Here is a 13,521-nt window from a genome sequence, read left to right as displayed (position 1 = left end):
AATTTTAAAACTTACTTGAAGTAGACCCAGATGCTAGAAGGATATTTGAAAACCTCTGCCCTAACCCCCTTCTTAGGGCTTAGGGTCAAGCGTATATATCGAATGTAGACGTGGCTGATGATGTAAATGCATCCAGGTAACACTGTTTCCTCCCTGTGGAATTATTCCTGCACCAGGGATGAATTCAACCTGAAACTGACCCTTCTCAGCAATCAGTGGCAGGGAGTGATCCGCAGGGCCCAGCAGAGGAGGGGCATCATTGACAGCCAGATTCGCCAGTGGCAGCGGTACAGGGAGATGGCAGAGAAGCTTCGTAAATGGCTGGTTGAAGTGTCCTATCTTCCCGTGAGTGCTCTTGGAAGTGTCCCAATACCACTGCAACAGGCAAGGACCCTCTTTGATGAAGTGCAGGTAAGGTGCAAAACACATGGGTTTTAAACCTCTTCTATGTTTCCGCTGCATGCTTTACCCTCGTCTGAGTTCTTCACAAGGATTCTGGAGTGACCCTGGACTGATGACAAATATCAATCCCAAGTGTCAATGGGAACGCACACTAATGATTGCATTACAAAGCCCATGTGTAAGGATGACAGTCTGATCAGGCCCAGCTACTCACAGACCCTCTCCACTCCCCACGCTAGTGCCTCCCAGCAGCTCACTTACCTCCAGCACGGAGGCAACGGCCGTGGCCAAGAAAGAAACACTTTGCATTGATTATACCAGTACACTCACGAGCAACATAAATGTGTAACTTAAGTATTCCGGAAAAAATAAAAGTCTCCGTCCTGTCCAAGCTCTTTGTCCACTCCTAGTTTGGCTCCTTGCTTCCATCTGTCTGGGAACTGGGGACTCCAGCCCCTTAGACAGATACTTCCTACTGCTCTTATCAGTGCTTCCCAGTATGTTTCATGGTCTCCTTTTGCTTTGGAGGTCACTGTCTTCTGATTCCTTTCTCCTTGCTTCTCTGGGAGACCTCATCCACACATGGCTTTGTCGGCCTTCTACCAGCAGAGAAGGGCCAGCATGGTATCTTCCAGTCCTGTCTACCTATCTATTCAACTTCCTTTTAGATTATATACATGTGCATACAGAGCTAGTATATACCATGCCTTCCAGCGGAGCTTGTGATGGACCAGCCCTTCTCCAGAAGTGCATTTCCCACATCCCCAGCTCAAGGAAATGTCATAAGGGCTATTCCTTTCATCACTTAGGACCCTGAGGGGTGCCCTAGAGCTATATTCTTTCTCTCTCCCTTCCCATATCTAATACATTTCCATCTCCACCGCCACTGCTTTAGAGGTACTCATGATATCTTACCTACATAGATGATAGCTTTCTTTTTTTTAATGTTTATTTTTGAGAGACAGATTGAGTGAAAATGGGGGAGGGGCACAGAGAGAGAGAGAGAGAGAGAGAGAGGAAGACACAGACTCTGAAACAGGCTCCAGGCTCTGAGCTGTGAGCACAGAGCCCAGTGCAGGGCTCGAACATGGGAACAGCGAGATCATTACCTCGGCCAAAGTTGGACACTTAACCAACTGAGCCACCCAGATGCCCCCATATGTGATAGCTTTCTAAGCTTTTAGTATATCCAATATATTCCAATCTGCCATTCCATCTTCTACCCTACTGCAGAGTGTTTCTTTTTTTTTTTTTTAACATTTTATTTATTTTTGTGAGACACACAGTGAGAGACAGAGTGTGAGCAGGGGAGAGGCAAAGAGAAAAGAAGACACAGAATCTGAAATAGGCTCCAGGCTCTGAGCTGTCAGCACAGAGCCCAATGCGGGGCTTGAACCCATGAACTGTGAGATCATGACCTGAGTCAAAGTCAGACGCTTGAATGACTGAGCCACCCAGGCGCCCCTATGGCAGAGTGTTTTAATCCAAGCACATCACTTCCCTGCTTAATATTCCCCTGTGAAGCTCGGTCACTTCTACTATTAAAAAAAAAAATGCTTTTGCAAATGTGGCCTTGTGTCCTCTTCTGCCACTCTGTCACATGCATACTGCATTCCAGCCCCCTGACAACTACATCCAGGGTCCTGAATTCATCATCTTTATCTCAGACAGCACATTTTCCCGTCTTCATTTCTCCCTGTGGAAGGACTCCTCTGACTGGCCCCTGGCCCTCCTCACACCAGGTCCTTCTTAATCTAGTCGTGCTCATATGTCTCCAAGACTCATGAAGCTTTTTCCCTTTGAAGAAGCCGGTCTTACATCCACATGAGTTAGATATTTGAGCACTGGGCTTTCTTGGAATAGATTGTTTGTATCAACAAGCCTCGCAAATGTTTTCTGCAGAAGAAATAAAAAGATCATAATAAAATAAAACAAAATACATAGCAGTGTGTTCCCTGCGCATCGGTCTCATAGAACAGTTTTCACATTGCCTTGTGATCTGGGGACAGAAACTAAGCCTCTCCCTGCCGAATCCTCACTCATGTGTACAGTGCCTCATTCACGCCCAGAGTTCTCTCTCAACAAATGTTTGCTGGATCAAGAGGGCAAGCTCTGTATGCAAACCTGCAGGGTCACTTAAAAACCCTTGTAATAGGGAAACGGTGAGGACAAGAATGAGAAAGTAAAAAGCAATGGTTTCTTTCAGTTCAAAGAAAAAGTGTTCCTGCGACAGCAGGGCAGCTACATCTTAACCGTGGAGGCTGGCAAACAGCTCCTGCTGTCGGCCGACTGCGGGGCCGGGGCCGCCCTGCAGGCAGAACTCACGGAAATCCAAGAGAAATGGAGATCGGCCAGCGTGCGTCTGGAGGAACAGAAGAAAAAACTGGCCTTCTTGTTGAAAGTAAGTTGGGCTCTTTGCTCCGAGAGGGGTGATACGGTTTAAAAAGCCCCATTAAGTAGTGGAGCTGTTTCCTCCTGTTGTGAGCTTTTCGAATCAGATAATGCAAAGGTCCGTAAGTCACACCCTGCAGGGTTTTGATACCCTGTGTCTTATGTAAGACTTTGTCCTGTCTTGCATGAACTGGAGAAGTTTCCTAATTTTCAGCACTTTATCTTGCAAGCAAATCCACCCCCCCAAGGAGTCTGAAGTCTAGTAAGACTGTCCAAGCAGTGAATTCTGATTAATGGTCGGTGCTAAGCCAAGAACCCTGTGATGACTTTATGAATCCAAATAGGAATGCAAGGAGTAGATTCCGCTCCTCGATCTAAGACTCTAAAGTGGTTTTTAAGATAGATAGCTCTTATTTTATAGTAAGAAAAACCGATCCAAGAAGATATTCTTGATTTCATCTAAATTACCCAAGCATGTTGCCATGAGATAAAATTCAGGAGGTATATGAAGCCTTTAGTTGGATACAGAGAGCATACTGATCACAAGGCAAGTTCAGGGAGATGTAGATTTATCCAGCTCTCCCATAGTCCACTTTCTTCCCCCTCACTTGCCCACACCACATCTAACACAGAATCATCTATGCATTGGAAAAAGGGCATGGTCTCTACTCAGATAAATCCAAGTTAAAACCACAATAAACAAAATAACCTGGTTAACTCAACCTATCTAAGCCTCAGTTTCCTCCTCTAGAGAGTGGGTATGATAATCCCACCTGCACATTTGGCCGTTCAATAAATGAAAATTTAACAAAATTGTTTATTAAATTTGGCCTGCCACTTTTTTGGATCACAAGTAATAACCAAAGTGAATGGAACACATTTTGGTTTCACAATACTAAGTAGGTACACCCAATGGGTTTATTCTATTGACTTTTATTTAATAGCATATTACCTTCTGTGTCGGAAACACTCCATCAAAACTATGACTGAACATTTGATAAAGAGCTATTATTTGCACACAGCATAATTCATCAGTAATACAATATAGCTGATTCTTTTTTCATTTTTGCTTTCAGGAAAGGATTAAAAACATTGTAACTCATTCTGTCGAGATCATGTTAATCCTATATTTTTCTTTATTTGCGATGTGATTTTTGGACGCATTCCCGAGACTTTAATAGGCGAAATGGCAGAGTCACTGCATTTGCTTTCCTTGCCAGTCTGTTGGTTGGCGTGTAAGACGTCCGCTTTGATAGATGATTGCATGCCATCTTGCTACTCCCTTGTAATTCGTGTAGCCAAAAGACTGGGTTATGGCTTCAGAATCTAAGCCATTTTTGAAAAGGGAATCCTTATTCTTCTCTTGTTAAAGCTGATTTTATTTTATTGTTTTACTTTGATTTTATTTTAAATCATACATTAGGACCCATTTGCCTAAGAAGGAATTTATGAAGCTAACTTCTAATGTTAATGTCCTTTTCTGTCTTTTAGTGCATCTTCACACCACAGCTATAATGCTTTCCTGTGTTTAGCTCTTGATTTAATGCTCTGAGTAAATATGCCAGGAATACAGCAATTATATAATTCTATGGCCTATATGTTCACATACTTCACTGTTGCCTCTTTGTTTTATTATGGAAAATAAGACACTGACCTTTTCTCATCTAGATCAATGAACATTTCTCGATGGCATGTGGCTAGGTTTCAGGCTGTGTGAGGGGGTATTTGAGAATGCTGCTCAATTTAGTAAGACGATCTCACTATGCTTAGCATTAATGAACTCATTGGAGCCTGGGAATATAGAGATACTTTAACAGGGGGGAATTGGAACAGATCTGTCCAAGACAGACAGTTCATGTTTTTTTCTGGTAAATGGAAAGAGAGAATGTGGTTATGCACTCTAAGAAGTTCCCTGTAGGAATTTAAAAGTGTAATGAGAATCTTGGGCCAAATCCTCAGTCTGGTTAGAAACCAAAAGACCTTTTGGGTAGGGAGGCACTTTAGTCAGCACTTCCTAAGGAAGACAGGTGTGCTCATAGCACTTATGGGCCACTGTGCTAAAAATAAAACATCAGGAAAGAATAAAGAGTCCAGACAGGAAAAGACTGGTGACAAAGGAAGGATAATGTGAGGGAAGAGGCACCATGCTCACTACTGAAAGCAATTCTAGTTGTCTTTCTTTGGAGCTCAGTAATTTAAGTTGTGTCTACACTACCTCTTAACCTCTGTAGCTTGATTCAGATTTAGATAACATTTTTTAGCATAATATTCTGGGCATTGCATTCACTCCCATTGCTTCCTTCCACTCGCCAACAATCATCGAGTTTGTATGCCCATTTTCATAGGGAAAGCTAAGCCATAGCAGATTTCCTGCTTACCGTGACATGGAGTATGGGTAGAACTCAGCTCTTCTGATGCTACCTACACGAAAATGGATGCGGACTCCTCTTCCCGTTATTCATCGGGGTATCTTCAGTGTTTCTCTGGGAGAAAGGAGCCTGTTCGGCTTTCGTTCCACTCTCCTACAAAGAAAAAAAGGCCATGAATGTTCTTTCTCCTCCCATTATAGGACTGGGAAAAATGTGAGAATGGAATTGCTGATTCTCTGGAGAAACTACGAACCTTCAAAAAGAAGCTGTCCCCACCCCTGCCCGATCACCATGAAGAGCTCCATGCAGAGCAAATACGTTGCAAGGTGAATTACTGGCCTGAGTTTTTAGCCTTCACTTACCTGTGCACTTTGGTTGTAATGTTGCCTTTCAAAGCATAATTCTGTCAAAATGCTCTCACCTTCTACATGTAGATGCAGGTTCCTAGCATACTGCATCAGGGCAGGCAGCTTGGGTGGAACCTGATTGTTGGTTTATTGCAGCTGACGAAATTATAGGCTAGTTCGTGGATTATCTTGAGAAAGTAAATGAACATGGAAAACACAGCATTGAAAGATATTTAAAAGCTGGATCAAGGGCAATAAACACAGTCTATTTAAATCATCTACACTGGGGAGTTTTTCCAGCAAAATAGTCTAGTTTACAGAAAGAAGAGCAAGGCTTGGCAGCCTGGAAATTCTGCCCTCAGTGGCCCTCGGAGGAATAGCCTGCCCTCCAGACTCTGGTGTAAGGAAAATGGGAGCCGTAAGTAGCTGATGTCAGTCACGGCACAGGGACACACAGTCATTCAGTTACTCAGGGCCCTGACCACTTGAAGATCAAGATCACCGTGTCAAGACGCAGTTGGAAACAAACCTCTCCCTGCATCATGAGCTCGCGGAGACCAACGTGATTTAGTGGCTGCAGGATTTGTTCCATCCATACCCATCTAGTCAAGTGAAGTGTTTGGATAGCAGTTCTCTGCTGAGCCATATGCAGATCTAGTGAAAACTGCCTTTACAAATGCTTTTTGCCTCCCAAGTAAGACATGTCTTTGTGTTCCCCAGCCATTCACAAATTACTGCTCTAGAGTAATGCTGTTGAAAACTTCACACGTGTTTAAATGATTTGGACTTTAAGCAGAAGTCCCCTGCTTCACTCTGGCTAAGAACTCATAAGCATTAGAGAAAGATTGATTTGTTTTAAGTCTTAAAATCATGAAAAGTGTGGATATAAGAAGTTTTCTTCAGTATTAAAATTTAAGGATAGTCTTTGAAACTTGAAAGAGGCAGATTTAGGAAAAATAAAAGATAATATACATTATATCATGGATAGCAAGTAAGAAAAATATTATCTGGAGATGTAAATTCAGAAGTATGCAAAGATGGAAATATTTGTAAATTTATAAGCAGTGATTAAAGAAAATTTTGATAAACAGGAACGGACATTAATTGGGCTCCTCCTGTGTGCCAGTGATTATACCAATATTAGCTCAGTTAGCATAAACACAAGCTCCCAAAGAGTCTGTTATTTCCCTTTTACAGATGTGTAAACTGAGGCTTCTAGATGTCTAATAATGTCTCAGAGTTGGTCAGTATCAGAGTTACCTGAGTCCAGAGACTGTATTTTTACAACAGGGACTCACCTAATGGAGTCCCTGAGTGTGAAACGGTTCAGTTTTTGGTGGTGGTGGTGTTTCTCTTATATCCTTAAACTGTGGGTTATGTCTCATGTTTGGGTGAGGGGCCTGAAACTGGCGTTAAGAGGGGAGAAATCTTTACATTGGTTTAACAGTTTAGTGTCTACCAATATAAGCAGAAATACTGTATGTTTAATCCACCAGGATGGTTTGGTCTTTCAGCCAAATTCTGTTACCATGGGACCTCATCTCCTGAAATACAATAGTTACAAATGCACCCTGCTATTAAGTTCCGAGATTAAAAGGGTGTGTTTTGGTCCAGCTCTCTGCTACTCTTCCCCAAACACCCGCGGCACCAAAACAAAGCAATTACCTGGAAAACTCAGACTAAAATCTTGTTTGCCTAAATTGCTTGAGAAGTTAGCCTCAAATAGTACCGTTAATTGCCTTTGCCTTTGGAAACTTGTCTCCTGTGTGAAGAGACAAAAAGAAAGGGAAAAAACCATGTGAAACACTCTATTTATCCACAAAATTGGCTGGAATCTAAAAGCATCAACAGGTGGCAAAAAGCAGGTTATACAAATTACAAAACTGGTCATCAGTTTAAAGCACACAAAAACCAACATCCATTCATCCAAATACTCTTTTCTGGATTTGTTCTTAAATCATCCCCCAAAAGGACAGACTACATAATTGTCTTCAGTAACTTGAAGAAACCTGTGTTCCTACAGGAAGTGTATTTCCGTTATTTTCAATTCAGAATAAGAGCAACAGGTCTTTTCAGCAACTACATTGTTAAGTCTGTATCATGAAATGTAGCAACTTAGTAGTGTTTGAAGATGAAAGCTAATCTAGGAGTTGGTGTTTTGAAAATATTTTATTAACATGATCAGTAACTCAGGACAAAAATATAGGCTGGCATAGCCATGTATGAAATCAGTTTAAAAGTGAAGAAGATCATGCAGTGATGAAACCCCAACTTAGAAGAGATGTGCCAAAATGATGGATTAAAGGGGAAATAGACCATAGGAAGATTCTGCAAGCAACCCAGGGTTTTGTCGGCAGAACTTGACCAAGTATCAGCTTACATCAGAGCAAATAAAGTAGAGACCAAGTGAGATGTTCAAATGTAATGGGATGGAAAGATCATTGTACCAAGGGGGGATTCCTAATACACTTCAGAAATTGATGATAGATATCCATGAGTATTCACAGTTTTGGTTTTGTTGTTGTTGTTGTTGTTTTTTAATCTAGGAGCTGGAAAATGCAGCGGGGAACTGGACAGATGACCTGGCCCAGTTGACTCTGCTGAAGGACACCCTCTGTGCCTACATCAGCGCCGATGATATCTCTGTCCTGAACGAACGCATAGAACTTCTGCAAAGGCAGTGGGAAGAACTGTGCCACCAGGTAGGACAAAGTCTAGACTCCGCATTCGCTCAGTAAGTTGAAGAACTGGAAGACAGCTTGGATCATCAAATGACTTGACCCATGTTTGGACCCATCCTGTAGCTCAGAGTAGACACAGCGGAAGAACTCTGGTTTTTGTGACCTTTTCAGATTAAGGCAATAAAGTCTTAATGTTATATTTGAAATGCATCTAAACTGGATGCTCATGCTGTCCTTTTCACAGGTTGGCATAACACTTAAGAGGGAAAACCGGTTTTTTGGTTCATGGATGTGGTCTTGCTAGGTAGATATTGGTGGTCTTTTTCTTACTTGAAACATGTGAAAAAGCTTTGTTTTACTTGCAACTTTAGCTAATACTGTGGAGATGGTTTTATGTTTTGAATTATAGTGGTTTGCTGATTAACCACAGTTGCTAGTAATTTATGTGTTTGTCATTTGTAGTCATACCTCATTTGTACCTTCTTTGTGCATAATACCTTAGAAGAGATCCCAGATTGGAGTTTGAATTTGAAATGACAGGGAAAGATTGGAGGAAAGGCAATGAGAAGGCATTGAACACAAAGAGGAATAGCAGAGATTAAAAGCCCACAAGTGAAGAACAGACTCTGGCCCAGGGCCTTGAGAACATACCCTCTGGGAAGCTGGGAGTGTGTCTTCAGTGTCCTTCCCTGCACCTGACTGCTCTGCTTGGCACATGATCGGCTGTGATGCATATTTGTTAAATAGATCAGTCGCATTAATTATTGTGAATGTCACAAGCTATAGTAGGTGCTCCTACCGTCAAGTTTACCACAGAGTAGAAAGGAGAATGAGTCCAGAAGAATCTGTACAGTGAAGAAGAAAACTGGTATAAACAAGTTAAAACAGTGTATAATGATGTAAGCAAACAAAGGGCAGTGTGGACTGCAGGGAATAAAGGAAATGCTTGTTGCAGTGGATAAATCTCGAGCTGAGTGCCAAGATGGGGAGGACATCTTGAGGGGACAGATTGGTGTGGAGGGAGCAAGCGGATGGGTTGCATGAGGTCGCAGCATGAATAAAGGTACTGGTGTGGAGTAGACAGAGGACCGGGCTGGGGAAAAGCAGGTGTTGGATGGATGAGGAGGGGGCTCTTGAGAGGGTCTCTTTGTACCTACCCAGTTTCAGGCCACTTGTGCTATCCTAGATATCTCTTCTCTGCCATCCTCCCCATTTTTTCTGATGTTAGGGATGCTTATCTTCATGCTTCAGGGAATATTACACCGAGTTTAAGAGGCTCATAGCTCCTGGTTCATTTGACATCAACAAGAAATTTGTTGTTAGGTAAATTTCTCACTATGTTTAGATTAAAACTGAGATAGTTTTCAGATCATGAGCCAAAGGGAAACTGGAACACGCTTTGTAAATGTGTGAATAATTTCCCATGAATATATACTTTTAAAAAGGAGGAATGTAGGGGCGCCTGGGTGGGTGGCTCAGTTGGTTAAGTGTCTGGCTTCTGCTCAGGTCATGATCTCACAGTTTGTGGGTTCGAGCCCTACATCAGGCTCTGTGCTGACAGCTAGCTCAGAGCCTAGAGCCTGCTTCAGATTCTGTATCTCCTTCTCTCTCTGACCCTCCCCTGCTCATGCTGTCTCTCCCTGTCTCTCAAAAATAAATAAAAAACATTTTTAAAAAAAGGAGGAATGTAAGAGATGATATTATACATGCTAGTGATTTGAGTTCAAAATTAATTGAGCCATTTTTTGCAGAGTTTTATAGTCTTAATGAGCACAATGAGAAATGCTAATCACAATACTATATTCTCTGAATTATTCAACCCAAATCAATATATTACTATCCAGTAAATTATCATATAATATTCTAATGGAAGGACTTAATCATGGCATAACATATAAGTGAAAGATACTTTGGTGGGCACAACTAATGGAAAATGATCACAGCATGTTCAATTACTTTTATGAGCCTCCTTATTCATCTGTTTTTCGTAAGCTTGAGAAAACTCTAGCACTACTTCCTGACTTAATACTGTTCAGCATATCTGTGAAATTAATTATACTGTAGCTATTTCTCTGGCTGATTGGTGTCTTCAGAGCATTCAAAGAGATAACACTAGAGATTTTGGCTTCCATTCCCTTCCTAAACCTGCCATGAACTGCCCTACCCCAAGACCTTGCTCAGACCATTCTTCCTGCCTAGACTGACCATTTCTTCTCTTCTCGTTTTAACCCATCTTTTTCCAAATTCCAGTGTTACATTAGCTTCAGGTATGCATATGGTGATTCAATACATTAGTCAGTGCTTATCAGTATAAGCGTACCTTAATCCCCTTCACCTCTTTCACCCATCCCCTGCCCGCCTCCCCTCCAACAACCACCAGTTTGCTCTCTATATCTCAGAGTCTTTCATTTGTTTGTCTCTTTATTAATTTGTTCATTTGTTTTTTTAATTTTTTTTATATTTCTTTATTTATTTTTGAGAGAGAGAGAGAGAGAGAGAGTGCAAGCAGGGGAGGGTCAGAGAGAGAGATACAGAATATGAAGCAGGCTCCAGGCTCTGAGCCATCAGCACAGAGTCCAGAGTCCGAGGCAGGGCTTGAACCCATGAACCGTGAGATCATGACCTGAGCTGAAGCCGGCTGGCTGCTTAACCGACTGAGCCACCCAGACACCTCTCATTTGTTTTGTTTCATAAATTCCACGTGAGTGAAATCATGTGGTGTCTGTCTTTCCCTGACTTATTTCACTTAGCAGTATAGCCTCTAGATCTATCCATGTTGTTGCCAACAGCAAGATTTCATTCTGTTTTATGGCCGATTAATATCTTCAATGCTCTGACAACATACACAAAAGTAATAACCATGCGAGATGATGGATGTGTTAAGTAATCTTGAGGTAATCATTTCACAGTGTCAATGTATATCAAAGCACCAATTATATCTCAATAAAGCTGGAAAGAGAAAAAAGGGGACAACAAGCTATATGTGTAAAATTGCTCACCAGACTTAGACATATCTAGGCAACAGTCTGTTTGGAAATACATTTTGAAGGCTGCCGTTGATCATATAATATGCCGTGAAGAGATTAATACCTTGCACCTGTGAGTGGACTAAGACCTAAGTAAAAAAAGAGGAAGCAGATGGAATAGTGTTTCTAGAAACTTTCTCAATTGAATGTCTTAAGGCATGAAGGTAAAGCACACTGATCTGACATTACTTCAATCTAAAAAGAATTACTTAAACCAGGGAGATTTTAGGCTCAGGTAGTCACACTGGAGGTGCACGGATATAACTGTAAGTAGGAATATAAATTAGTTACTGGTCCTTGAGCGAGTGTTTCCGGAGTACTTCTGTCAAGTCTGAAACCACAAAAGGAAATGAGCTTGGGGCTATGCCTCATTTTAAATGTTAGAAACTTGAGTTAAACACGGCCTTATCCCGCCGTTCAAGAGCAAGTCGTGTGTTCGTATTCCAATGGGAGCAGGCGATGAGAAGGCGGGAGTGATTGGGGCTGCCGATGAGAGGGAGGAAGGCGCGCTGTAAGTAAGTGTTTCTGGGGAGAGCTCACCGACAGAAGTAAACTCTTGGTAAACAGACTCGCCAGATGGTTTGTTGAGCCAGCTTAGCGTCTCTTGGTCGTGATTCCTGTTTTGGTGTGTAGATCTGTGTGTAACTCTAGTTGAGATATAAATACATCCCCATTGTAATTGCTTGGTGTTTCTCAAATTGTCATGGTAAAAACATTTGAAGTAGAAAAGGATGTATTTCCTGTTCGGTTGCCTCACACTCTGGAGGTTTGGGCGGGCACTTGCCAGCTGTTGGCAACGCAGCGTGTGTGTGTGTGTGTGTGTGTGTGTGTGTGTGTGTGTGTGTGTGCCCTTGAGGACACGTAAATATGTGCTAAGCTGATAACAAATTAGAGACTTTCAGCTAAACCCAGAGAAAGAGGGTCATGTTCACTTAGCCTATAGCCTAAATATCAGTTTTACAGACCAAAAGGAAAACATCGTGTCCATCTGGACGTTAAATCTTTTGAAACGCTTTTGGTCTCACTTTGCAACCAGTGCTTGGTCTTGCTTTGCAGCAAGTGCTTGTGGTCTACCTGTTTGTTTCCTCTGTTGCCGTCATGTAAGCAAATGAAAGCAGTGCTTTCATGGTGTGTGAGAAACACTAGCACTCCTCAGTGGAGGTGTTGAATACGTGAAGGTTAAGGAGAAAAAAATATTAAAAATCCAAGTGATACCCTGTAGCAGTGGTAGTAATAGTAGTAGTAGTAACAGTAGTATATTAAAGGCCACTAAAGATTTGTTAAATCTTTAGTATGTACCAGTGAGCTTCTTAAATTGTTTTGTTGTTTGTATTCTATTATGAGTCTTCTCTATTCTGGTACATATATCAATGCTTGGCATATAGTGGACACGTTTTTACTGCAAAAATAAACATTTGTTCAGTGAAATTTGGAACAGAGGAGAAATTCATTTACAAACGTGCTGGAGTCCAGCTCTAGCAGGTCCAGGGTTCCCCTGAAGGTTGGACGGTGTCAGCAAGAGAGAGTGAGAGAGCCTTGAGTTTCGTTCTGGTCATCAGACGGGCACCCCTGCCCACCTGGTAGGCGTCTCCACCGTTCTGGCAGGCATCTCTGCCCTGTCTGGTTCTCAAGCTTTATTTATGGCAAAAGGTACAAGGACCAGAAAGAGCAGTAAATGACTTCCCGTGGATAAGTTTTACAATTTTCCAGGACATGGGTTCTGCAGAAGGTACAATTCTAGTAGTAATGATTGTAATAAAAAACTTAGCTACAGGCACTCATGTTGTCATAGGTATTTTTTACAAAACCTCAGGTCTAGCCTTAAGGAAGCAACCTTTAACCAAGAGGCAAACAGCATTGTTTAGTACAGGTCAGTTTTTTATGAGTAAGGGTCATTAGGCTGTTTATAACTCTAAGAGAAAGTTCCCAGAAAAACAGGTTCTCAGGAGACATAATGCCTGTTCTCACAATCCCAAAGATGACTGACACATTTTATTTAAGTAGTGATTTTTACCAAGGTGTTCAGGCCCAGAAGGTAGTCAGTTATTAGTTAATTGCTTAGGGGAAAATTATATGTTGCATTAGGGTGTATCTAGTTTACTCATCTTTTCCCTGACCAGGTGCAATCACGCCTCAGGGACAGGGCAGGGGGACAGGCTGCTTCTGACACTAATCAGCAAAGCACTCCAAGATTTGGTGCCAAAGCAGAAATGAAAAGTTTCAAGAGGGTAGATTTTAGGAGCTCTCTGGGGCAAGAGACCATGCAAACTTGCTGTACCCTCACCAGGAATTTTCACTCTACCGG

General features: G+C 41.9%; 1 protein-coding gene across 4 annotated transcripts in view; it reads left to right on the top strand.

Moving 5' to 3' along the window:
- Window positions 1-13,521, top strand: part of SYNE1 (spectrin repeat containing nuclear envelope protein 1) — a 455,818-nt gene that overhangs the window by 378,630 nt on the left and 63,667 nt on the right. For 2 of the 4 annotated variants that reach the window (XM_029943998.1, XM_029943995.1), the window contains 4 exons: window positions 177-411; window positions 2,609-2,803; window positions 5,363-5,488; window positions 8,056-8,211. In XM_029943998.1, the coding sequence (XP_029799858.1) occupies window positions 177-411; window positions 2,609-2,803; window positions 5,363-5,488; window positions 8,056-8,211 (712 nt within the window). Of the gene's footprint in view, window positions 1-176; window positions 412-2,608; window positions 2,804-5,362; window positions 5,489-8,055; window positions 8,212-11,609; window positions 11,732-13,521 lie in introns of those variants that run through there. The other 2 variants (XM_029943997.1, XM_029943996.1) reach the window with 2 other exon arrangements.

The sequence above is a fragment of the Suricata suricatta genome, chromosome 7 (genome assembly GCF_006229205.1).
Source record: "Suricata suricatta isolate VVHF042 chromosome 7, meerkat_22Aug2017_6uvM2_HiC, whole genome shotgun sequence".
In the NCBI taxonomy this organism is placed as follows: domain Eukaryota; kingdom Metazoa; phylum Chordata; class Mammalia; order Carnivora; family Herpestidae; genus Suricata; species Suricata suricatta.
The sequence above is the reverse complement of the archived record's forward strand: the minus strand, read 5'-3'. Positions and strand labels throughout refer to the sequence as shown.